General features: G+C 37.8%; 2 protein-coding genes across 3 annotated transcripts; one reads left to right on the plus strand and one right to left on the minus strand.

Annotated features, from left to right (window-relative positions):
- Positions 1 to 659: 659 nt before the first annotated feature.
- LOC136237623 (galactocerebrosidase-like) lies at positions 660 to 11,227 on the minus strand. 2 transcript variants are annotated; one of them, XM_066027838.1, is made up of 21 exons: positions 11,008 to 11,227; positions 8,897 to 8,965; positions 8,387 to 8,450; positions 5,758 to 5,846; positions 5,645 to 5,695; positions 5,483 to 5,596; positions 5,383 to 5,421; positions 5,197 to 5,327; positions 5,020 to 5,137; positions 3,340 to 3,377; positions 3,160 to 3,284; positions 2,926 to 3,068; positions 2,783 to 2,872; positions 2,471 to 2,560; positions 2,277 to 2,418; positions 2,126 to 2,226; positions 1,758 to 1,831; positions 1,208 to 1,368; positions 1,072 to 1,148; positions 888 to 1,020; positions 660 to 837 (listed from the first exon to the last, which is right to left on the minus strand). In XM_066027838.1, the coding sequence occupies exons 1-21, from the start codon at positions 11,134 to 11,136 to the stop codon at positions 830 to 832; spliced, it is 1,986 nt and encodes a 661-aa protein (XP_065883910.1). In that variant the 5' UTR covers positions 11,137 to 11,227; the 3' UTR covers positions 660 to 829. The 2 variants fall into 2 exon arrangements, with proteins under 2 accessions (XP_065883910.1, XP_065883911.1); XM_066027839.1 differs by lacking the exons at positions 8,387 to 8,450; positions 8,897 to 8,965; positions 11,008 to 11,227 and adding an exon at positions 7,819 to 7,847.
- A 7-nt stretch (positions 11,228 to 11,234) lies between these two features.
- Positions 11,235 to 21,222, plus strand: LOC136237624 (endoplasmic reticulum membrane protein complex subunit 7-like). The gene is made up of 3 exons (XM_066027840.1): positions 11,235 to 11,788; positions 12,036 to 12,116; positions 20,925 to 21,222. The coding sequence occupies exons 1-3, from the start codon at positions 11,330 to 11,332 to the stop codon at positions 21,078 to 21,080; spliced, it is 696 nt and encodes a 231-aa protein (XP_065883912.1). The 5' UTR covers positions 11,235 to 11,329; the 3' UTR covers positions 21,081 to 21,222.
- Positions 21,223 to 26,731: the final 5,509 nt, after the last annotated feature.

The raw sequence follows: 26,731 nt of genomic DNA on the forward strand, positions 1-26,731 counted from the left end.
TGCACATAATATTATATAAAGCCATATCACATCTTCAAAGTTCCCAGCAATACTTAATTGGTGTAAACCTCGCTATAAACCTAGCTGGCAATAAAGTGTCACCTGACATGTGCCTATAGTGAGGTGATATACATACCTATCTAGTCACTCCAATAAAACCTGGTAATCTCAATATTATAATATCTTGCTGGCTGCTCTTCAATGAATAGCAAACAATTATCAGTCACCTCACCAGTATATTATTTTATATTGTATATGGCTTCTGGTGTGTGATTTAATATTTCATGATATCATGGGACACATTTCAGGATAGTCACAATATATTAAATGAATTGAATACATTAATGTTTTCATAGGACAAGTTTTATTCAGTCAATCTATCATGCTTATAACAATGATGTAACAAAACTGACACTTGTTTTTATGCATCACCAAATGTTGTCAGAGAAATATCTTCATATTTTGCAAATATTAAGTTACTTTTCACTAAATGATTTGTGTTATATCTCGATATAGCCTTTTCTCTATCACAATTATCATGAAATGTTCTGTCGCAATTATTGTGATATTATTGTGGCATCACTACCACACACAATATATATAACTGCTGCATCCCACATCTCTGCTAATAAGCAGAACTACGTAACTTCACCTCATGATCCACTACAGCATATTAATAAAATTATATTTGCATTTAGGGGATGAGAAGTCTCATGTATATGGAATCAGTCTACAATGATTTAAACAGAAGAAATACTACTGTAGATTGCTAAATTGCAAATATATACAACTATAGTACAAAAATGGTTTTGTCTTCTGGTCAGCATATCTAAGACACTAAACAAGTTGTAGTCATAAAGTAGTGAAATAATCACAAACTGACTCACCATCAGTGATTTGAATATCATCAAAAGCAGCACGAATAAAAGAAGAAGTTCCTATTCCAACAAAACCAGCTTGGGCTGATGTCTTTGTTGTTGCCAGCTCCACATTATCAAGCTGAACGGTAACCATTTCTTTCTGTATAAGAACAATACACATACACACAGTTCTCAATAAATACACACCTACTTGTGTGTTCAGGTTAAGCGTATACCATTGATTCCTCTTGACAGCAATATCTCCTCGTTTAACTACATTACTACCAGCTAAATGATGCATTCAAGTAAAAGAAAGTCCAGTGCATGGCTAGGTAGAAGGAACTTACACAAATTGCTGGATATGGTCCATTGCTGGCTATGACTGTTGATCCAGAAAAACACTCCAGTTGCTTTCCTGACTTGACAGCCACCATTGTCAACTAAAGCTGCCAGAAACAATCCTCCATCATCTATCAACATTGCATTGATGCTAGCATTGACATTTTTCCTGGTTGAAAAAAGTACACAATCTATACATTGCCTATATACAAAACAGTTCATTAATTCACACTTGTACATCGTATACATAAACTAGGTCATAACAAACATTTTAGTTTTTGCTCCAATAAAAATTATTTCCCTATAAAAATAGACAAAACCTTGTTCTTATTTATTATGGAGGTATTTTGACTTCTGCTTGAGAGATTGGTAAGAGTAATTTCACTATCAGAACAAGGCTAGGATTAAGACAATTAGCCTTTTGCTTTCAGGGTCCTAGAGGTATTCACTGCAACTATAGATAAACAAAAAGAGCACATGGATTCTCTTAGGTTATTAAAGATATTCTAATGGAATGGTCATATGTCAAAGACTGACCACACAATGAGAATATCTCACCAGGTAACATCCCCAATAATGCTAATAGGTTGGTCTGCATCATTACACCAAGTGATGGGTCGTTGAGTGATGACCTGTGTACAAACAAGCATCACCAAGTATTGTACAGTGGAACCTCAGTTATCTGTACCTCACTTATATGGATTCTCGGTTAACCGGACTATGGAAATGACTGCTCTATTAGAGTAGTGACTGTTCTATTAGGGTAGTTGATAATACTAAAACTTTTAAAATTTCTTTATGCTTTTTAAGATTATTTATACATGGTTTCAGAGATATGGACTTTTAAGAATTATGGACCACCCCTGGTCCCAAGGGGTTTGGATAACTGAGGTTCCACTATAGTTGTATTAAATACAACTCTATACCTGTTCCATGACTTTGCCTTTTTTCCCCACACTATCTTGACGTATTTCCCACACTCCGGTCTGATCAGCGAAGTAGTCTGCTTCACTATATTCATCATATTCTATCAACAGAAAACAATGAAATACACTCCTCCTACCACACCCCCATTACTTTCAAAGTCATCCTTGTAGGGAATGGGAAATGGCTTTGATGGTGGAACATCACCATAAGAACCTTTCTTCTGACCAGTTGATGTTGATAAGGTGAGAATAGTGTCTGGGTCTAAATGGGCAGTAAATTTACCACCAGACACCTGAAAATTAAAAAGTTAATAAAAATTGTGTACAGCTGCTCTACTGGCTAACTTGCACTGCATCAATCGTTACAAAATAATCTGTTTCATCTCCATTGAAGGCTGGCTTTGATAACCATGCATTCAAGCTGGTGATGTGTGACTACAGAAAAACAACACACACATGCGTGTATACATGTGTACTACTGTATACGAATAAGAGCTTGTGCACACACAACTGGTACAGTGTATATCTACAGTACAGCACAACTGGTGCCCTATCAATTTTACGGAATAACTGTTACGTATATACACTTGGCTGCATGTGCTCCATCAAAACAAAAGGTCTAGATATGCCACTATGCATGAATACATGTATACTTACAAAATTTCCTTTCAGTATAAACGTTGCACTTTGAGCAGTTACTGTATATGGTAGCAAATATGGTCGGACACACTTGGAATGATTGTGTGTCTAAATCAGAAAAACATATACTCTACTACAGTATACCATATACCTGTCCATACCATTGTTTCAATAACAATTGTGAGGTCCTTGGGATTGTTTTTGTCCACAAGAGTAACATAGCTCCCTCCATTCTGCAGCTTACCAGACCCACTACCATGCTTTAAATAATAGTATCCAGGCTGGACAAATTGAGTCGTGTGTGCTATTGGAGACTGACAACTAAAATACTGAATGACATATTAGTAGAGCATGGCATACACTGCACATAGTTGGTTACATGTATCGTTGCTTACCAGTTACCCAAATAGTTCCTGAGACGGTGTATGATCCAGACCAAGGTTCTATGGCTGTCATGAGACCATCACGAAAGTATGGCAAACCAGAGTAGTAGCTAGCAATCAAATTCCATGAAATTGTGCTAAAACAAAAGAAGTACACTTAACCTGCTATAGTGCATAATATATATTCGTTACCTAGTCATATATCCATTAATGTAATTTTCATTTAAAATCTAAACAGTGATAACAGTAGTAAACATCATGCTTTAAAGTAAACACTTCGTAAATGCATGTCCATGTTTCTAAATGGTACAGTATTTATAGTAAATGTCTCATTAATGGGGACCAACTACATATATGGGACCAAAAATACGAACTCACAAAAAGTGGCCTTATCACTGAGGTCATGAAGAGGCCATGTATGTTTGGGACCTAATAGAAGTGGTCACTATAATAAGGTGGTCTCATGTAAAGAGGTGGCCAGTTTTACTGTATTTTTATATGTCCCACTACATGTCCCAATAACTGAAATTTCAACACTTTTCTAACAAGGACACTATAAGTCAGTCAAAAGATAATGAACTATTAGAAGTGGTCACTATAATGGGGTGGTCTCATGTAAAGAGGTAGCCTATAAATAAAGGTTCACTGTATCATACACTACGATAGTTACTATACAGTAGAGACCACAAAGGAGTAGGCGTGGCCCACAGAATAATATCATCTAAAATCCAGCCTCAATTTTCACTGACGACGATGAGGCAGTATTGGTTGGGTAAAACTAAGCCCAAACAAGCTTTCAGATCAACCCAAAATGCTTTCAACAAGTTGCTACGGAATTTTAAAAATAATTTATTTAACGGAATTTTCTACTGACTGACAGACTGCCCGATGCCTTCAGACAAGTGTAACTCAATAACGGCTAAGGCTACAGGCTTGATTTTTTCACTGTTCGATGTCGCTTCAGCCCGACAGGTGCCTTTAGGCATACCACAGTACATACAATGCATTCTTCATGGACTTACCAGTGTCCTCCTTTGTGTCCCATTCATCTTTGCTGACAGCAAAAAGTGTTGATTTGGTGGTGGCACGTGATGGTTTCCCTTCGTAACAGAAATTGTCCGTATTTTTCATTGTGGCTATTTTGACTGCAGAGGCACTTTTTGAACAGTTCTTCATTCGTACTGTTGTGTAATGGATTGAACAAAGCAGACAATGAGGTGTAATGGATACTTCACTTTTCAGACGATAATTAATATAACTGGGGCATGTGGCACCATTTCTTTCGGTATGCATGGATTGTAGAGGTGCTTTTCAAACAGTTCTTGATCCGAAATGCTGTGTAACGGTTTGAACATAGTTGACAACGAAGCGTAATGGATACTTCACTTTTCAGACGATAATTGATATAGCTGGGGCGCACAGCGCCATTTCAGATGCAGTATGCGTGGGTTCACCAGTCATAATAATTATTTACACAAAAAAGTTAACACAGAAAAATTTGGAATTTCAACTAGAGTAGGGGCTATAGCACATCGATAAAAAGCACTGAAACAGTTGGGGTAGTGCACAATACTAAATCACAGTAAAATAATATTATCCCTACTGTGCATTTCCATTATGGTATCTTGAGCACAGTAGGGATATAAAACTTCTTATTGTTTTACTGTGATTTAGTACTGTGCACTACTCCAACTTGTTTCAGTACTTTTATCGATGTGCTATAGCCCCTACTCTAGTTGAAATTCCAAATTTTTCTGTGCAGTTTTTATATGTCCCACTACATGTCCCAATAGCTGAAATTTCATAACAAGAACACTATAAGTCAGGCAAGAGATAAGGTCCCACTATTACATACATACATTATACACTAACCCTTGCCCAACATCCAGCACCGACATCATCATTAAATGTACTATAGTCCTCAGAGGCCCATAATGGTTTACCAGTTTTTACAGCATCACCACTACTCAAAGTACCAGTATAATGTGACCTGCACAATACCACATGAGTGTAGTTGATATGTGATGTACTGTATACCTGTAGACTTACCCTATAATACTTACAGCACTTGCTAAATCTTTGTCTGAGAGGATGTCTGAAGAAATAGGGGCAAACTTTGTATCAGCTGCAACTATTTCAGTAGACTTAAACCCGTAACTATCGAGAGTTTTACGTAACACCTACAATAAAAACTGTGTATACAACAACAGAGAACAAGAGACAGATAGATGATACCTTTACGTAATTACTATCATAATTACGTTCATTCCAAATCTAAAGGGTTCAATAAAAACACTCCACTAAGTTATGTACAATATTTTGCATTTTCCCTTACTCCAACATAATCTATCGTGAGATTATAATGATCTTTTGCTCCCTTAATCCATTTGCAGATATAGCCAGCAGTCAAATTGGGATGTTTGTATGGACTACCAGTACCATTTCCAACCTAACAGCATATTAAGTCATGTTTCATCATATAGTTATAAACACTCACCCATGCTGGATAAGCCCATGATAAACCATACAACTTGATGTTAGGATTCCTCTGTAATTCAAATGTACACAAACAGTCAAGTATGTAGCTACAGTAAACCTATATACGTATACCTTTTTAGCCTCCACCATCAACCACCACTCATAACCTCTCTGGTAGTTCTCATCATCAGCAGTGTGCATGTGAGATGACTCTGTTCCATCTATCCCATGTGTGTAAAAGATACAATACACTCTAACTACACTTCCAAAGGTTCTTAATACCATAGCCTAAGAGCATATATCCCATGTGTACCTCTTTATGCATTGTATGGAGTATGGATTGGCAAATCAATATATAGCATGTAAAATTTTACCTTATTTGATCACAAATTTTCTAGCCAAATACTTCAACTCACCTCAGCAAAATTTTTTAAGGTAAATATACGTACTGCCTAGGGGCTTTTCTTTCCAAGGGGAAAAATTCACGATTTTCGTGGATTGGCTGCTATCTGCAAAAAAATCCTCTTGAAATTTGTTGCTCAATTCAAATAGCATTTTAATGTATCCTGAAGAAACGAAAACTTCTCTCCTTGAAAATTTGGATGGTGGCGATCTGCAAAATACCCCCCTAAAAAAACTATATGTGACCGTCTCAGCAAAAACCCGACTTGTTTGCACAAGCATGCGTATTGAGAAAAACGAAATTTAAAGATAATTTGTAAAATTACGCATACTACAAAAATAAATTACGCAGGTTTGTATCGGGCCAGTACTCGAAGAAGGAAGAGTCAAATCGATTAAAACTATATACCATCTTATTCGCCTGTTCATGGAGAGTTCGAAAATTTTTGTTTCGTTTCTCTAGCTCCAACGGTATGCGTGTTATGTGCATTTGTTTACGATGAGGTAAACGTGAACAAGATTGTCATCGTTTCTTCTACCAAACCGCCTTCATATCCATATGCGTAAGTATCTACAGAGATAATACTATACCTTGGCTGATGTGCTGATCCATGGTGAACATTTTAAGCCAAATTGCAATGTTGTAGGCTAATCCAAATGGAAGTTATGGCTGCGAATGTAAGCACCTGCAGTTTATTTTCAGTATAGTCACTGTACAAATTGATTACCTTGCTCTTCCTACTGTCTATCGCTATAATTCCAAAACTACACACTACAGAAGGCTGAAACTGTGGTGGTCCATTCCTTGGACACTGCTGATATTGCTGGGTGAATAAAAAAATTTTTTTTAATTGTGCGAACAAGTTGGGTTTTTGCTGAGACGGTCACATATGGTAATTCATATTACATAAAACACAGCCAAGCTGTGAAAAGAGTGAGGACTTTAGAAAAGGCCATAATAGGAAATCAAAGTCAGTGGCCAAGCAATAGCTAAATTAGAGTGGTACCAGAAGTGTGTCAGAATACACGCCCCAACAATCAATTATGTAACAGAAAGGGGGGTGGCCATTACACCTTGTTTTCAGCTATATGTTTCACAAATTATACCACGTTACAAACAAAGAATAGTACAAGAACAGCCTCTGCAATCAATCCAGTCGTCACGGAAAACATGGGCGATAAGCATAATAGCAAACACAGCCACAGGGAAGCCGCATTGCACTATCGCAAATCAACACCTTGCGTTATCAGCGAAAAGAACTGAAACACAAAGGAGGAATATGGTAAGTCCATGATGTATGTATTGTATGTTGGCAACAAGGTACACCTCGGGATGAAGCAATGGGATGAAGCAATGATGAACAGTGAAGGAATCAAGTCCATAGCCTTATCCATTGCCAAGTTATGCTTGGCTGGAGACATCAGTCAGTCACTCAGTCAGCCAACTTAAAATTCTGTTAAATAGAAAATTTTTAAAAATTTTTTTGGAAGTATTTGGGATTGGTGAGAAAACACTTTTGGGCTCGGCTGTGCCTAACCACCAGAAATTGAGGCTGGTCCTAACCACCGGAAATTGAGGCTGGTTTTAGGATGATATTTAAATTGTGTTAATATCATTAGTTCTTTGTGATATACAGACGACTCTATCGTCTTGTGTGAAGTCAACAAAGCTGCTTCAATAGGTAGGATATTGAGACAAAGAAAAGTTTGGAAAAGTCAACTACAGCATTTCACATCACTAGCAATTAAGGAAAGACTATCCTGCTACCATTCCATTGTCATGTCATTCACCTTTATTTTTAGAACTTCCACTTCATCACGCATGTATGCATCTCTGTATGATATCCTAATAAGGAATTAAAAAGGGACCATTTATAATACACTGCATCCATACGTGTTTAAATTTTGCTATTTACAGAATTACACGCTCCCTTGTCCATAGGATTTGATGCACTCCTGTTGCCAAAATTAAAAAATCAAAATAATAAAATACATTGGTTGCATGCGTATACCACAGGAATGGCTGCTCAAAGTTCATGTGTTAGCTACAAGACCAGGAAACTACGTACAACAACAATATGGAGAAAAGACCACAGAGCAATGTATGGATACATGAAATCACCTTTTGTTTCCTCTTGTTAATATACACATGAGTCCAGACTGCTATCACTTATGCAGTAACTGTTATTGTTTTGGTACATTTAATTCATTTTTTTATGGCAAAAGCATTTTAAAGGATACGCACATTGGTGTGGTATGCTGGCTTTTTAGGCCACACAATACACTACTGTATGCCTTGATACAAACTAGGTCAACCATTAGGTGAATAGGTCCCCCTATACTGCACTGCTACACTCACCAGTACTCTGAGCATCTCCTCCGATTTCTACTTTAAGAATGTGTAGAGAAGCTCCAAACTTTGGCTAGATAAGGAGGAGAATTACAGCAGTGAAGTGTGTACATATTTGACCTACAATACCAGCTCATAGCATAGGGATATTATGAACTATTGTTCACCATAAGCCAATCTATGGCTACACAACTCCCATAAAACAAACAATTCACTACCAAGGGTTTATAGTAGAGCGGCTATGCAAAAAAATTGTTCACTTTTTGATAAAAGCACCAAATTTGGTACAACTTTTGCTTAATTCATACTAAGATATGGTGCCATTAAAATCACCAATCATACTCATGCTCAAAGAACCTGACAAGTAAAACCAATAGAAAATGTATTATGGAAGCCATAAAAGTGCTTCCACCGAAACTTTGGTGCTTTTATCACAAAGTAAACAATTTCATCAGCTTAGCCGCTCATGTTTACAACATCTATATACTGTAAACATTACGACCTCTTGTTACTACTTACCAGGAACAAATAGTCCAGAATATGGTTACGATGGGCCTCAGGGTAGCTTACTAAAAGACGTGATGTTGCCTGTAATAGACAGCCCTTGGCATATGACACATACCACAATAGTACACAACAGTATAACTAATGTAATTACCTGGTGATCCATTACAACTTAATGGCCTTAATGAGATACATGTGAAAAACCTCACTTGGCTGATGCAACCATAGATACCAAGAAATCTACCACACAAGCTACACTGCCACTATTAAATGTACACATGACACTTAGTATATACGTAAATGCATTCCTCGATTCATTGATCTGTTTATTATTTGGTCAGGATACCTCATTAGATGAAATTTGAAAATTTTACAGTAGGTGAGAAAGTCAAAAGTAGTTTGTCTCAATTCTTACATGAGTTATAATAGATCGTACACTGTAAACATAAGCCCATGCATACTCAGAATTCATGAGGGTGACATGGTAACACTTGTATAAGTTTTGCAGCATTGAGTACATCCAAGGATGCTTTATTTCCTAAGATACTCATCTTGCAAGTTACAATATTCATTTAATCTGGGGACAAATCTGCAACTTCTCTATAGCAATACAGAATTATAATATCCCTCTGTATTCTCAGAGTGAGTGATAATTTTATCCTTAAGAGGTATCACAGGCACCATGACATAATGGTACAAGTTCAACACCAATAATTTTTATCAGACTTCAATGTCAGCCACATATAAGGATAATTGTCACTACAGCTATAGCAACCTTATACTGATACATGAGCTTACATTTGAGGTATACTTTATGAAGGAAGACTAGTGGTGTAGATTCATTAGTCAAAATCTATGAAAATATTTTGACTTAATCAAGAGTTCACCACTTTTGGGTTAATTTTATAACATTTGCTCATTAGTAGAATGTCAATCCATTCTGCAACCATGTCAATATCATGTGAAGATCAACAACATGTATTGTAATAGCAGAAAATTTAACAGGAAATATATTTGGTGGATTTAACAACATGTCTATTTGATGAATTTACATAAGTTTGACCATTCCTCTTGCCCGCAGGGGCCTACACTAATCACGCATACACTGTATATTTGAAAACTTCAGCGATAACATCATGAGGGCCCAAGTGAAAGTCATGACAGCTCAAGGACTAGCTTCGAGTACTATAGCTGCATCCAAGGCTGAGGTTAGGAGACTTTATCAAAGATATCTTAATGCTGATAAAGACCATGGCATATTGCAGAAAATATCTCAAATAGCTTATGAAATAATGCCACTACTTTTGTAAGGCTTTAATCATGCAACAATGAATAATGGCGCTAATATATAGCCAACATCTGTAGATGTGAAACAAGTAATCAAAGTTACCTGGCCACTAATCAAAGTTACCAAGTATGACAGATCGTATTACACCATAACTTAGGCCACTTCAACTAAATCTTTTGTTTCTCGGGCCAAATTCAGCCCCAAGTACAGGTTTGGTAAAATTAAAATAAAATGTTAATTTTTGCCAGCTCAAGAGCGATTTTGCAATGCACATGGTGGCTAAGATACATTACGATTGCTGTATCACTAGTGAGTAGGCAGCTATATGGTTAGATATTGAGTATGACTTACTTTAATGACAGCTTAAAGGTAACTTGCAATCCCTTTATGGCATTTTTGCCTGCTTGCAAGGTGATCATGTGATTAACATAAACGTTTTATTCTAAAAAATATAGTCGGTCAGGTCTGAGAAACAAAAGATTTAGCCTCATAGGGACTAGATAGCTAGCCTCTGTAGCAGGGCTCCAGTCAAAATCTCGAAGTGTTCCCCCAGAAACTTGCAACCTAGGAATGTAGTACAGAGTCTGTAGTACACACATTCCACTCCCAATCTGCTAGTTATGACACTCTTAATGAATAAAAGCAAAGTTGTAGGAATAGGAAATATAGTCAGCTGTCTATGTATCATAATTGTGAGTCACACCAGCAGAAATTACTAGGCTACTGTTGAATCAGTAGGTACATTACATAGCTCACTACATAGTTAATTGGTCTGTTTACTCATCATATAATCGGGGGCAACAGAAATGTTACCAATGATAGGCTATTAGATGCTTACCCCGCCTCCACTGAGCCCTCCTATTCCGTCGAACATTCTTCCCAGACCACCCGAGTCATCCACGACGTAGTCTGTACTATTAACGACTATAACCAACACAGCCAGCAAGTTCACTGTTCTCCAAAACATTTTCGCTTAGCACTTTGAATTGTGCAACTTGACTCGCAATTACCGCATAATTATGAACCAATAGCTATGAGAAGTGCGCTCTAAATAGAATAGTGGGCGGACTGAGCGTTAATTAAAATAGTGGGCGGACTGAGCGTTAATTAAAATAGTGAACTGTTATTTCGACTGTCATTCAGCGGGTTATTCGGTTTCTATGGCGTGGTTTAGACTGAGCTTCTTTATTTGTACACTGTTAGTTTTTGCGGGCACCTCTACTGAAAATGAAGTGGACAGTTCAGCGACGTTATACAAGATAGAGGGGAAGGTACAAGTAATGGACGTTCAGGTGTCAAACTGGGCTCCTCACACTAAAGTGATGGTTGATGGCGGTAGATTTGTGGGATTCCTTAAGCAAGATGGAAGCTTTGTAGTCAACAATGTACCTCCCGGTTCGTATCTTGTGGAGGTCAGCTCTCCAGGTCATGTATTCGAGCCAGCAAGAGTAGATATTAGCAGCAAATCTGGGAAAATGCGGGCGAGAAAGTCTGACCTCCTCCGGCCATCTGCAGTGACTGTTCTACCCTACCCACTAAAATTCAAGGCTCAAACTCAAGCAAATTTCTTCACGAAGCGAGAAGAATGGAGTCTAGCACAAACCTTGATGAATCCAATGGTAACGTTGTACTGTAATTTACAAGTGAATGTTGTGTGGCTTATTCTGTGCCATATTGCATTATGTGTAGTGTGATAATGTGGTATAGCTCTTTGCAAAAATTCCATAAAAATAGCATTATGTACAGGATTTGCTGCCATTTCTGGTTATGTTTACCTGATTCAGATAAGCAGTAGTTAATACCCTCCTCTTCATTGTAGTATTTTATGAGAATGTTTTCATAAATAATTGTACTATTTCTTTGTAGGTGTTGATGATGTTAGCTCCAGTTGTATTGATGTTGATCATACCAAGAATGATGAAGAACCTAGATCCTGAATCCCAGAAGGTATGTTAAGAATTCTGTATGATGTGCATGTGGATCTAACCCAAGGATGTAGATAAAGTGTGGTCAGCACAAAAACTGCGACATTGAGGGCAATGGCCAGAAATGGCTATAGTCAGGGCTCAACCCAGAATATTAAACTGGGGGGGGGACAAAGCAAGCCACTTCAGATTCTAGGGGGTCTGGGGGCGTGCTTCCCCAGGAAATTTTTATACTCAATTTTGGTGAAGTTTTACTGTGATGCCATTGAATATTGACCATTCGGATTATACAACTTTAGGATCAATTAAACCTTTCCATTTCTCAAGGCTTTAGGTATAAACCTGGGTAGGGGGGTGCCCCACCCCCCATAGATTAACCCCTACTTATTGTTTTACTGTGATTTAATATCATGCACTACTCCAGCTTGTTTCAGTACTTTTTATCGATGTGCTATGGTCCCTACTCTAGTTGAAAATTCCAAATTTTTTCTGTGTACTTGTTTGTTAACTTTTTTGTAAATAATTATTGTGACTTAGTGAACCCATGCATAATGGCACTGCGCGTCCCAATTATCATCTGAAAGTGAAGTATCCGTTACATTTTGTTGTCAGCTTTTCTCCAACCCGTTACACAGCATTTCGGATCAAGAGCTGTTCGAAAAGCACTCTGCAATCAGAGTAGCCACTATGAAAAATACAGACGATTTCCGTTTTGAAGGGAAGCCATCACATACTATCACCAAATCGACACTTTTAGCTGTCAGCAAAGATGAATGGGACACAAAGGAGGACACACTGGTAAGTGCATGGAGAATGCATTGTACGTAGGTACTGCAGTATGCCAAAAGGCACCTCTTGGGACGAAGCAACGTCGAGCAGTGAAAAATCAAGCCTGTAGCCTTAGCCGTTATCAGTTACACTTGTCTTCTGAAGGCATCAGTCAGTTACTTACTCAGTCAGTCAGTAGAAAATTCCATTAAATAATTTTTTTAATTTTCTGTAGCAACTTATTGAAAGTGCTTCGGGTCGATCTGAAAGCTTGTTTGGGCTTAGTTTTACCTAACCAATACTGCCTCATCTGGGAAAATTGAGGCTGGTTTTTGAGTGATATTATTTTGTGTGCCACGCCTACTCCTTTGTGGTCCCTACTATACAGTACTATCGTACTGTATGATATAGGTGCAGTCATTGTGTGATTAGATTTGTCATTTTCGGAATCATTACATGGTGATATTGAATGTAGAAGAAAGTGATTTTGTTGAAATAGATTACCATATTACCTCAAATTACAGCCCATCCTGCATGGTCTTATTTAATCGCCAGGCTTACAACAGAAATAAACGCCAGGTTTTCAGATATACGAATAAATGCCTAGTGCAGACATTGTTCAGTATCATTTTTTGAAACAGCTACTGTATGGTAGCTACACAAGCCCATTGTGTTTTTATAAGTGTCTGTTAGAGTACATGTTGATAAACTAAAACCCACAATCAATAGTGACAAGTCCCACTATAAATACAATCACACTGAGATCAGCTATAGCAAACAAGTTATCCGTAAGGAATATTTTTTGGAGAGGTTCTGTAAAAGTTACAAAACCTTCAATCATTTCGACATTTACTTGTGAATTTTAAAAACCAAGGTATAGGTGAATCTTTAATCAACCCTTTAAAGACCGATGTATGTCCAAATAACTTGCACAAGGGTGGTTGTCATATGTACATGCATGTCCTAGTGTATAAAGTAAACAAAGAGCTTATTCTGCAATTGAAGCTACAGGCTTGGAACAACAGCCATTTTATTCGCCATTAGTAGATGATTTTTTTGATATACAAGGCCAATATATTAGACAAAACTACACTAGTTAAAAGTTATAATCTATCTAAAGTTATACAAGTATAAGAAAAAATCAAGAATTTTAAACTAGAGTAGGAATCAACTATATAGTGCACCAATAAAAAATATTGAAACAAGCTTGAGTTGGTATAATTATTATGACAGTAAATTACCGTAACACAAAAAAGTGAATATCCATACTATTCTGTGGAATTTCCGTAATTGAGAAGGGATATTCGCTTCTTTTTGTATTACTGTAATTTGCTGTCGTTATACTAACTCAAACTTGTTTCAGTACTTTTTATTAGTGCACTATAGTTGATCCCTACACTAGTTTAGAATTCCTAATTTTTCTTAGACTTGTTTCTGTTTTTTTTTATAGAACTGGTGATCAATTTACATAACTAGTTTGTTTCATAAAATGAATTGATGTGTGATATAGCTATGGGAAGTCAATCAAAGAAGACGCTATTATTTTTTTTTTTGAAAAACTAATTTTTCACATAGATTGGTGTACTGGTATTCTACAACAATTGATTGATTTATGGTTTACAACAAGTGTGTACACAGGAAATAAATAAGGGGCCTAGACATAGGGGTACCAAGAAGCTTTAAAGCAGCTGGAACCTTGGCAAGGCAACACACACACATACAAAAAAAAGAAACAAAACACATACATATATCAAAATTAACAGATCTGACAGACCCCACAGTTCTGAGGAGCAAGCATTGAAAATTCTGTATGAGCAGGATATTGTAATTCTGGCAGCTTGATCAAACAATGGCTTAATAGCTCGGGATGGTAGCTAACTTGCATGCATGAGATACGTTGGTCAGCGTCGCAGGTGTAAAGTGCCCTAAGCAACCACTCAATTGTATATAACAAGCTGGGCATACAGGCCAGTACATCACAGTGTTCATAGGATGAAATACCTTAGTACAAAGAACTTACACAGCAAAGCAGTGCGACTTGAAACCATGCCATCTAATCAGCATGTCCCTGTTTTACTTTGCTAAGAACGAGTTTTTATCCACCCGTCATCTGGAACTGCCAGTTGAACTCAAACACCCGATAAACAGACAATTAACAGTGTTCATTGAATGAAATACCTTAGTACAACTTTAATACACCGGCAACAAAGCAGTAGGTTAAGAAACGCAAGTAGTTAAACTTTGCCAACTAATCAGCACGTGCCTGTTCTACTTTGCTAAAAACTAATTCTTATCCTACACCCCTCGTCTGGAACAATCAGTTGAACTCAAACACGCGAAAAACAAGCCAGCCGAGCAGCCAGCACAAAAAATCGAGCAGCGTGAACTAAATAAGTTATTAGCAGGAAGCCACTAATGCAATATCGCGAATAAACGAACACCTTGCGTTGTCTGCGAAAAGAACTGGGGACAAAGGTAAGTCCATGATGCGTGTATTGTACATACTGTGGTTTGTGAAAAGGCACATCTCAGGATGAATTAAGTGAAGTTGAACAGTGAAGAAATCAAGCTTATAGCTACTGTATATCTATTGTCAAGTTATGCTTGGGTGAAGGCATCAGTTAGTCAAAATAAAATTCTGTTAAATAGAAAAATTCCATAGATAAAAGGGTTTAGGATTGATCTGAAGACATTTTTGGGCTTGACTGTGCCTAACCAATACCGCCAAGTTGTCATGCAGGGAAATTGAGGCTGGTTTTAGGGTGATATTTTTGGCTGGAAAAGCCCAGTTCTGCATGATCCCTACTATACAGTACTATCGTACTGTATGATTATGTTTACACAACAATAAACTAACTTTGTAGAATTCGCTCCATAACTTCCTCTCTGATTGTCCGATTAAATTCAAATAAAGTTTAAAGTGCTCTCTGTTTAGAGAGGAATAAAATGATATACGTGATGGCACACTTTAAATAGAACAAAACAAGGTGTTTTAAATGATTGTGTCATAAAGAATACAGATCGTGACTGATGTTAAGAAATCACCTTGTTGCCTCTAAATGGTACTGTAAGTTCTACACACTTATAAATTAGATGGTGCTGTTTGTTGTTGATGGGTGAGTTTTCCCATATATAATGCATTAACCTTTACTACTTCCTGCGTTTCTGTTAGCATTACAAACTTGTAATAGAACGTACCTGAACAAGTGCCTGGACACTCGACCAGCAAGAAAGCGGACTCGCAAAACTTTCAACAAGAAGGAAAGGCAAGGATATAACATTAACTCTAGTGCCATTCCTTCTTTCATCCAGTATGCGTGAGTTCACCAGTTACAAAAAAAAATAAACAAATAAGTACGCATAAGGAAGGGTTATTAGGGATCATAGAAAAAAGTAAAGGAGGTCACCTACACTACACCTTCAGATATACAAGTGGACTTTTAATCCCTAATTCAGTAATGGGTATAGATCTGCTAGTATATTTGCAGGTGTAGGTGACCTCCCTTGTTTCCATACTTACTTTTTCTACAATCCCTAATTGAATTCAAGATTCTATACTTGTATAATAACACGTGGTAGATCAGTAAGTACGGGTACATCCATTTTAACGTGATATTTGAATTGGCCAATTTTAATACATACATGCCCTATGTATGTTATAGTTATATCCCGGTACGAGGGTGATATCATTGTTATTACATGAGTCCGAGACGGAGCCGAGGACGAGTGTAATAACAATGATATCATCCGAGTATACGGGATATAACTATTTTATATCCCAGTGCGCGGGAGTGCGCAGAAGTTTATGGATAGTAAATTAAGTTCCGGTTTGAGTTCCTGTCACTGTGCTCAAGATTTCGTCCGAATTGTGTGGAGATTCTACTTCGTAGCTACAAGAGAGACCTTACATACTGCCTACAAACTGTAGCGAAGTTCGGTGTTATGAAACAGCAGCTCCAGGTACAATTTGCCTTCGTCAGAAATTGGTATGGTGGTGTCACATGGTGTGCAAGAGAAAAATAAAGACCAACAAGTGACTATGAGATAGAACGATGAAGCTATAGGAAGTTAGTTCTTCACCATAGTGACCATTGGGAGTGATTGCTGGAACGAAAATCGTCACGGACTATTCTTGACATTTGTTAAACTATCGTATTGGTAACTAGTAGGTAAAGGATTAACAGTTTTCTTGTAAGATTTAGCTAGTTTTAAGTGCTGTATTGGTATGTTTTGTATCAATATTTCCTTATTTGGCTCTTTGTTCCATTGGTAAACAATGCCATTCGCGGTTATTATGATGTAACGAAAGAGACTGAGTGGCTCCGCAACAGGGTGATAAGTTAGTTATCACTTGGTGATAACTAATATATCGTACAGTAGCAGCGCCGCTCTGTCTAGCTGTATGGTAGTTATAACCCAGCGCGGCGCTTTGATACTCCCACACACTGGGATGTAATGTACCATATCACACAAAGTTTTGAAAGGAAAATTTTGATTGGTTTTGGTGCAAGTCAAGATTTTCTCTATCACAGGTGTCAGTATCAACACTTTCGTGCAGCAAAAATATTCTTGTAGATTATAAAAAAAATTGTACTGTATTCTGCCTAGTGTACTGCTGATGCTGCTGTACATATGTTTCTCTAATATGGAATCTACAAAGCCACTTCGAAAAATACTCATAATATCAGTATCAGTTCTCCTTATGCAATCTTGCCTCTCTGTTCAAACAATTAATTTCAGGTACGCTAGAATTTCACAGGTTGTGCCAGCATTGTGTGGTGGAGGGTCCTGCCTAACATTTGCTCTTGCTGTAGTAATGAAAAATACAAATACTGTAAAAGCAATTGACAAGACTGGCCACTGGCAACACATGCTGTGTACTGTAAATGCCTTATTTATATTCTGATGGACATTTATTTTTGTCCATGCACAGTTTGCCTCTCTAAGATGTGGTACATTCTTGTCTATATACTGCTCACTCTAACCGACTCTGTTTCATCCAGTCAGTTGATAGTTTTCTATCCGAATTCACAATTGTCTGCATGCTGAAAAAGTATTGACTCAGATGGTTTAGAAAAAAGCAAAGCATTAATCATATTGCTACAACAGTACAATGTGATAATGCATACAGCATCATATCAAACGGTACAGTAGTACTGTTTATGTAGGGATCACCCAGAAAATTTCACACACCATCCAAAACTCCACCTTTAAAAATTGCCGTAGAGACATTTTACACAATGAAAATCACCTCTACAGAATAGTACTAATTTAAATCCATTCTTTACCCATAGGGGACTAGTATATCTTCAACCTCCCTTGTTTCGCTACTTTTTATATCTTTGATCCCTAATCAAACTTAACATTTCTAGTACTTGTTTGTTTACTCTTTGTAGCATTATTGTGACTGGTGAACCCACACGTACTGCTTAAAAAGAAAGAATGGTGCCAGGCTTATTGTTAGGCTTATTGTTTTTGTCTTGAAGCGAGCTCCAACTATCAATCCTAAAATAGCAAGTGGCCATTACACTTCATATTCAGCCTGTTCAGCCTGTTACACAGCATTACTAACAAAGAAAACTATGAAAAGGACCTTTCTACAATCAATCCAGTCACAACAGAAATCTTGGACAATTCTCATTACAAATACGTATAAGGAAATCATCATGCGGCGCTACCGCAAATCAACACCATGCATATGTTGTCAGCAAAGATAAATAGGACACAAATGAGAATATAAGTAAATGCATTGTACATACTGTGGTATGCCAAAGGCACCTGTCAGGCTGAAGCAAGCGTTCATAATAATTTAAAGGGAGGGAGAGTATCCAACACTCAATTGCCCCTTCAAAACACACTGTGTTATAATATTATGCAATAGTAATCATCACCAAAACATGTTAACTTGCTCAAAGGGCTATAAGCACAAAATATTGCAGTTAAAGTAGCACAATGTGCATGCAGACACAATTAATTAAATTTTTTCAGTGTGTTAGAAGACCTTAGAAGATGCTACTATTCTCTCGGATGAAGAACAGGGCAGTGAAGACAGTTTTAGCACAGACACCATCAGAAAAGATAGGAAAACAAATAACTCAGCCATTGAAGAACACAGCGACAACACTAGCCCCGGCATGAATTTGAAGCCCGGGACGATACCTGAGAAAGCACTTTGGACTGCTTCTCAAAGAAAGTGAAGAACTTTCCAGTCAGGTGAAGAAGACACAGACGATTTTAATCGAAATCTAGAGCCAACCACCAGGACGAAACATGCATGGGAGAACAAAACAGATGGTTTCTCATATTAAAGGTACAAGTTCGTCTGCAACATCATAGCTGGAAGAGATGATGCGACTCCAATCCAACCACCAGCACGAATCATGGGAGAAGAAAGGGCTCTGTTCAATCTTGCAAGAACGTTAAGTTGGCCTCTCCCTCCCTCTAAGTTGGCCCTTAACACCGATTTCCAGTGGAATTGATGAAGAAACAGCGATGGTGGTTGAATAACACACTCTATGAACAAGCGCAGTGGGTAATACCAAGAGTAAATTTCATTGTTTACTCCAAGAGTAAAACTCCAAGAGTAAATGATATTATTTACTCTTGGTAATACCAAATACTTTAAGTGATTGCAGGTCTTCCCTTTGATATATCAGTGCCTATCAATGGTTCTTTCACGGTGAAGCCTTGTGCTGCAGTTTACTAAATGACAAACCAGTGCTGGTGAAGAGAAGAAACCGACAAGTTGTGACCCACAGTGTCACAGCAAGGCCAAGGGTATAAAAAACTGACCACATTAAAATGGCCATTCTACAAGGAAAGGATTTTTTGCTTAGAAGATGCAACATGCTTAAAACACTTGAAAACACCTGTAAAGTGCGCTTACAAAAACGAAGAACAGTGGTTAAACTTGGATGACTGGTCACCTGCCACAGTCTATTAGCCCGCAGTAAGTATATAGCTAACCAATGATCAAAAGTAAGATATGCAGAAAATAAGCAGTGAACACTGTGACAAACAGTGAACTTCGCTGGAAATTCTCAGTGACGGTCACTAAATTGTGTAGTGACACTCACTATTTGCCATAGTATATTTTGCTAGCAAGTCACTAACCATTTTAATGACCTGCCAGCGGGTTTCTTAATGGACTTATCTTTTAACGATCCAGACAATGCCAATCAACTTATATACGTAATGACAGCGTTGCCACATCGTTATTAAAATTTATTGCGTTAAACATTTGGTCCTTTTTTTACTAGTTAGTTGTACTGTGTTCACATGTAACCTCATCTGTTCCAGCTATGGTTGACCCTTAAAGCCACATAATCCAGAAAACTGGTTCTAATATGCATGCCTTAGACAAAGCAATGTAACTTTTGAAGTGTAGTTCCTATCACTACACAATTTATGCTATTCTATTCTTTATGTAATAAGGATTAAAAAGGTACCTAGGGTTTTACCTTAACCTTAAACTCTCAGCCAAAACTTGCTGTGTAAGCAGCCTTCCAGCAAAGAAACACACAAACTCTTTACATACCTTTATAAAATGATCCATAACTTAATGGTGGTTCTCCTATCAACTTGAACAAGCATTGCTCGCTTCTCCATTAAATTCTCTGTCAGGCCATACATGACTCACATGATTAAACCCACAATCGAAATTAAACGCATGGTAAGAAGATCGATATGTGGAATCACGCATCACCATCCTTCAGTGCTTCATAACAGTGTTCATTTATACTTCTCCAAGTACCCTAGTGAACAGACTTTCGACCAATATTTAGTTTTAGGCTGTAAGAGTCGAGTTATCCCATTAAAAGCTGCCATATATGTATGTTTGTAATGTGTAAATATGCATTCTCCAATAGTTCTAAATGTTAAACTAAATGGTGACATTTTGCATCCAATGGTACAAAAAATGATTGGAATCCAGCAATGCAGGCAGGAATGAAAATTTTTACTTGTAAGCCGTGATTGTGTTAGAAAGATCCCTACTACAAATATGTACTGCTATACTTAATAGTTCTATTGTGAGATAATTTTCCACAAAAATTTTATGTAGGAAATGGAGGAGCAGATGAGCATGCTTCAGGGAGGTGGTAGTAATTTACCCAGTATTGAAGAATGGATGACAAACATGTTTGGAGGAGGATCAAGTAAACCACAACCAAAAAAAGTGAAAAAAGAAGCAATCAAAAAGTCTAGAGACCGTCGATGACAAAAATTGGCAATGAATATTATTAATTAATGTTATGTACACCTTACAACAGAGAAGTTGCATGCTAGCAGTTAGCACACCATATGACTTACTTTGAATTAAAATAATTATTAACAAGGTGATAGCATTACAAGTTTGTCTACATTATGACATATATCATCTTAGGGCTTAATGGAACAATGGAATGTCTCAGTATAAACAGACTTTGGGAATTAACCCCATCTTTTTCAGTATGATGCTGTGTTATGCAAAAGAGTAGTTTAGTCAGTGACAAACATCAGGCTTGTAGCTAGCTTATACATTAAAGCAAATAGAAAATTCCACTGAATCAACTTTTTAAGCATTTTCACACTGATGACACTTTAGTACTTGATTATTATACATACCTAACCAACATCACCAAGGTATGGTGGTTTTTGGTCAATATATTTTCATGGAAAAGTGCAAATTTAACTTTTATGATCCTGCTATATAAATCTAATCAAAAACAGCCAAGCTGTAAAAAAAGGTGCGGCCCACAAAAAGGCCATGGTGAAAAAAGATGTGAAATCCAAGGTGGCGGCCAAGAAATGGCTGTGATGGTAGGTTAATGGTTACATTTTAATAACAACAATTCAGGTGAATTTGGTGCCAAGACCAAGCGGCACAAAATTCACCTGAATTGTCGTTATTAAAATGTAACCATTAACCTACCATCACAGCCATTTCTTGGCCGCCACCTTGGATTTCACATCTTTTTTCACCATGGCCTTTTTGAGGGCCGCACCTTTTTTTACAGCTTGGCTATTTTTGATTAGATATCACTTCTTTTTGTATTTGTATACTGCAAAGCTGGCCTATGGCTGGCTTTGGGGCTTTTTTAACCCATGTTTTTTTTTTCTTTACTACAGGAAGAAGAAAAGAACTTAAAGAAGAATTTTAGTACTTCAATTATTTTTGATTTTATTAGTAATTATACAAATTATATACATATATTTATTACATGCCCATTATGCCCCACAGGATATTTTTTTGCAGCTGATCTCTCTACTGGGTGACTTGAAATGTAGCTGAACTATATACAGGATGGTTTCTTTGTAGCTGAACTCTCTACAAGGTAACCTCTTCTAGCTGGTCTCTCTACAGGGTATTTTGTTTCTAGCTGAACTCTCTACAGGTGATTTGTTTGCAGCTAAACTCTCTACATGGTGGTGTCTTTGTAGCCTAACTCTCTACATGATGGTTTCTTTGTAGCTGAACTCTCTATAAGGTGACTTCGTCTAGCTGAACTCTCTACAGGGTGACTTTTTTGTAGCTGACTTCTCTGCAGGGTGATTTGTTTGCAGCTGAACTCTCTACATGATGGTTTCTTTGTAGCTGAACTCTCTACAAGGTGACTTCGTCCAGCTGATCTCTCTACGGGGTGATTTGTTTCTAGCTGAACTCTCTACAGGTGATTTGTTTGCAGCTAAACTCTCTACATGGTGGTGTCTTTGTAGCCGAACTCTCTACATGATGGTTTCTTTGTAGCTGAACTCTCTGCAAGGTGACTTCGTCCAGCTGGTCTCTCTACAGGGTATTTTGTTTCTAGCTGAACTCTCTACAGGTGATTTGTTTGCAGCTAAACTTTCTACATGGTGGTGTCTTTGTAGCCGAACTCTCTACATGATGGTTTCTTTGTAGCTGAACTCTCTATAAGGTGACTTCGTCTAGCTGAACTCTCAACAGGGTGACTTTTTTGTAGCTGACTTCTCTGCAGGGTGATTTGTTTGCAGCTGAACTGTCTACATGATGGTTTCTTTGTAGCTGAACTCCTTACATTGTGTCTAGTTTCTAGCTGATCTCTCTACAGGGTGATTTGTTTGTAGCTGATCTCTCTACAACTTGATTTGTGTGTAGCTGATCATTCTACAGGTTGATTTGGTTGGAGCCGATCTCTCTACAGGGTAATTTGTTTGTAGCTGAACTCTGTACAAGGTGCTTTTTTGTAGGTGATCTCACTGCAGGTTGATTTGTTTGTAGCTGAACTCACTAAAGGGTGATTTGCTTGTAGCTGAACTCCTTACATTGTGTCTAGTTTCTAGCTGATCTCTCTACAGGGTGATTTGTTTGTAGCTGAACTCTCTATAAGGTGATTTGTTTGCAGCTGAACTCTCTACATGGTGGTTTCTTTGTTGCTGAACTCTCTACAGGGTGTTTTGCTTGTAGCTGAACTCTCTAAAGGGTGATTTGTTTCTAGTTTATCTCTCTACAGGTTGATTTGTGTGTAACTGATCTCTCTACAAGCTGATTTGTTTGTAGCAGAATTCTCTGCAAAGTGTTTTGTTTGTAGCTGACCTCTCTTCAGGGTGATTTGTTTCTAGCTGATCTCTCTACAGGATGATTTTTTTGTAGCTGACCTCTCTTCAGGGTGATTTGTTCCTAGCTGATCTCTCTACAGGGTGATGTTTTGTAGCTGACCTCTCTTCAGGGTGATTTGTTTCTAGCTGATTGCTCTGTAGGTTGATTTGCTTGTAGATGAACTCTCTACAGGGTAACTTGCTTGTAGCTGAACTCCTTACTTTGTGTCTAGTTTGTAGCTGATCTCTCTACATGGTGATTTGTTTGTAGCTGAACTCCTTACATTGTGTGTAGTTTCTAGCTGATCTCTCTACAGGGTGATTTGTTTGTAGCTGATCTCTATACAAGTTGATTTGTGTGTAGCTGATCTTTCTGCAGGGTGATTTGTTTGTAGCCGATCTCTCTACAAGGTAATTTGTTTGTAGCTGAACTATCTATAAGATGATTTGTATGTAGCTAATCTCTCTGCAGATTGATTTGTTTTAGCTGAACTCTGATTTGTTTTTAGCTTATCTCTGTACAGGTTGATTTGTGTGTAACTGACCTCTCTACAAGCTGATTTGTTTGTAGCTGATAACTCTGCAGGTTGATTTGTTTCTCTACAGGTTGATTTGTTTGTTGCTGATCGCTCTAAAGGTTGATTTGTTTGTAGCTGAACTCTCTGCAAAATGTTTTGTTTGTAGTTGATCTCTCTACAAGGTGATTTTTTGTAGCTGACCTCTCTTCAGGGTGATTTGTTTCTAGCTGATATCTCTACAGGGTGATTTTTTGTAGCTGACCTCTATTCAGGGTGATTTGTTTCTAGCTGAACTCTCTACAGGTGATTTGTTTGCAGCTAAACTCTCTACATGGTGGTGTCTTTGTAGCCGAACTCTCTACATGATGGTTTCTTTGTAGCTGAACTCTCTATAAGGTGACTTCGTCTAGCTGAACTCTCTACAGGGTGATTTTTTTGTAGCTGAACTCTCTGCAGGGTGATTTGTTTGCAGCTGAACTGTCTACATGATGGTTTCTTTGTAGCTGAACTCCTTACATTGTGTCTAGTTTCTAGCTGATCTCTCTACAGGGTGATTTGTTTGTAGCTGATCTCTCTACAACTTGATTTGTGTGTAGCTGATCATTCTACAGGTTGATTTGTTTGTAGCCGATCTCTCTACAGGGTAATTTGTTTGTAGCTGAACTCTGTACAAGGTGCTTTTTTGTAGGTGATCTCACTGCAGGTTGGTTTGTTTGTAACTGAACTCTCTACACGGTGATTTGCTTGTAGCGGAACTCCTTACATGGTGTCTAGTTTCTAGCTGATCTCTCTACAGGTTGATTTGTTTGTAGCTGATCTCTCTACAAGTTGAATTGTGTGTAGCTGATCTCTCTGCAGGTTGATTTGTTTGTAGCCGATCTCTCTACAGGGTAATTTGTTTGTAGCTGAACTGTCTAAAAGGTGATTTGTTTGTAGCTAATCTATCTGCAGGTTGATTTGTTTTAGCTGAACTCTCTACAGGGTGATTTATTTGTAGCTGAACTCCTTACATTGTGTCTAGTTTCTAGCTGATCTCTCTACAGGGTGATTTGTTTGTAGCTGATCTCTCTACAAGTTGATTTGTGTGTAGCTGATCTCTCTGCAGGTTGATTTGTTTGTAGCCGATCTCTCTATAGGGTAATTTGTTTGTAGCTGAACTCTCTATAAGGTGATTTGTTTGTAGCTAATCTCTCTGCAGGTTGATTTGTTTTAGCTGAACTCTCTACAGGGTGATTTATTTGTAGCTGAACTCCTTACATTGTGTCTAGTTTCTAGCTGATCTCTCTACAGGTTGATTTGTTTGTAGCTGATCTCTCTACAAGTTGATTTGTGTGTAGCTGATCTTTCTATTGGTTGATTTGTTTGTAGCCGATCTCTCTACAGGGTAATTTGTTTGTAGCTGAACTCTGTACAAGGTGCTTTTTTGTAGGTGATCTCACTGCAGGTTGATTTGTTTGTAGCTGAACTCACTAAAGGGTGATTTGCTTGTAGCGGAACTCCTTACATTGTGTCTAGTTTCTAGCTGATCTCTCTACAGGGTGATTTGTTTGTAGCTGAACTCTCTATAAGGTGATTTGTTTGCAGCTGAACTCTCTACATGGTGGTTTCTTTGTTGCTGAACTCTCTACAGGGTGTTTTGCTTGTAGCTACTCTCTACAGGGTGATTTGTTTCTAGCTTATCTCTCTACAGGTTGATTTGTGTGTAACTGATCTCTCTACAAGCTGATTTGTTTGTAGCTGAATTCTCTGCAAAGTGTTTTGTTTGTAGCTGACCTCTCTTCAGGGTGATTTGTTTCTAGCTGATCTTTCTATAGGGTGATTTTTTTGTAGTTGACCTCTCTTCAGGGTGATTTGTTTCTAGCTGATATCTCTACAGGGTGATTTTTTGTAGCTGACCTCTATTCAGGGTGATTTGTTTCTAGCTGATCGCTCTACAGGTTGGTTTGCTTGTAGCTGAACTCCTTACATTGTGTCTAGTTTCTAGCTGATCTCTCTACAGGGTGATTTGTTTGTAGCTGATCTCTCTACAAGTTGAATTGTGTGTAGCTGATCTCTCTGCAGGTTGATTTGTTTTAGCTGAACTCTCTACAGGGTGATTTATTTGTAGCTGAACTCCTTACATTGTGTGTAGTTTCTAGCTGATCTCTCTACAGGGTGATTTGTTTGTAGTTGATCTCTCTACAAGTTGATTTGTGTGTCTGCAGGTTGATTTGTTTGTAGCCGATCTCTCTACAAGGTAATTTATTTGTAGCTGAACTGTCTAAAAGGTGATTTGTTTGTAGCTGATCTCTCTGCAGGTTGATTTGTTTTAGCTGAACTCTCTACAGGGTGATTTATTTGTAGCTGAACTCCTTACATTGTGTGTAGTTTCTAGCTGATCTCTCTACAGGGTGATTTGTTTGTAGTTGATCTCTCTACAAGTTGATTTGTGTGTAGCTGATCTCTCTGCAGGTTGATTTGTTTGTAGCCGATCTCTCTATAGGGTAATTTGTTTGTAGCAGAACTCTCTATAAGGTGATTTGTTTGTAGTTGATCTCTCTGCAGGTTGATTTGTTTTAGCTGAACTCTCTACAGGCTGATTTGTTTGTAGCCGATCTCTCTACAGGGTAATTTGTTTGTAGCTGAACTCTCTACATGGTGGTTTCTTTGTTGCTGAACTCTCTACAGGGTGTTTTGCTTGTAGCTGATCTCTCTACAGGGTGATTTTTTTGTAGCTGACCTCTCTTCAGGGTGATTTGTTTCTAGCTGATCTCTCTACAGGGTGATTTTTTGTAGCTGATCTCTCTTCAGGGTGATTTGTTTGTAGCTGAACTCC

The sequence above is a fragment of the Dysidea avara genome, chromosome 11 (genome assembly GCF_963678975.1).
Source record: "Dysidea avara chromosome 11, odDysAvar1.4, whole genome shotgun sequence".
NCBI lineage: Eukaryota > Metazoa > Porifera > Demospongiae > Dictyoceratida > Dysideidae > Dysidea > Dysidea avara.

Bases quoted from the DNA above. Each gene is read 5' to 3' on its own strand.
- LOC136237623 (XM_066027838.1), bottom strand. From the start codon at position 11,136: ATGTTTTGGAGAACAGTGAACTTGCTGGCTGTGTTGGTTATAGTCGTT. The intron at 8,966-11,007 runs GTAAGCATCTAA...TGTCTATTACAG, and splicing joins GAGGGCTCAGTGGAGGCGGG to GCAACATCACGTCTTTTAGT. The intron at 1,832-2,125 runs GTATAGAGTTGT...GTTTGTACACAG, and splicing joins AAGGCAAAGTCATGGAACAG to GTCATCACTCAACGACCCAT.
- LOC136237624 (XM_066027840.1), top strand. From the start codon at position 11,330: ATGGCGTGGTTTAGACTGAGCTTCTTTATTTGTACACTGTTAGTTTTT. The intron at 11,789-12,035 runs GTAACGTTGTAC...ATTTCTTTGTAG, and splicing joins AAACCTTGATGAATCCAATG to GTGTTGATGATGTTAGCTCC. The intron at 12,117-20,924 runs GTATGTTAAGAA...AATTTTATGTAG, and splicing joins TAGATCCTGAATCCCAGAAG to GAAATGGAGGAGCAGATGAG.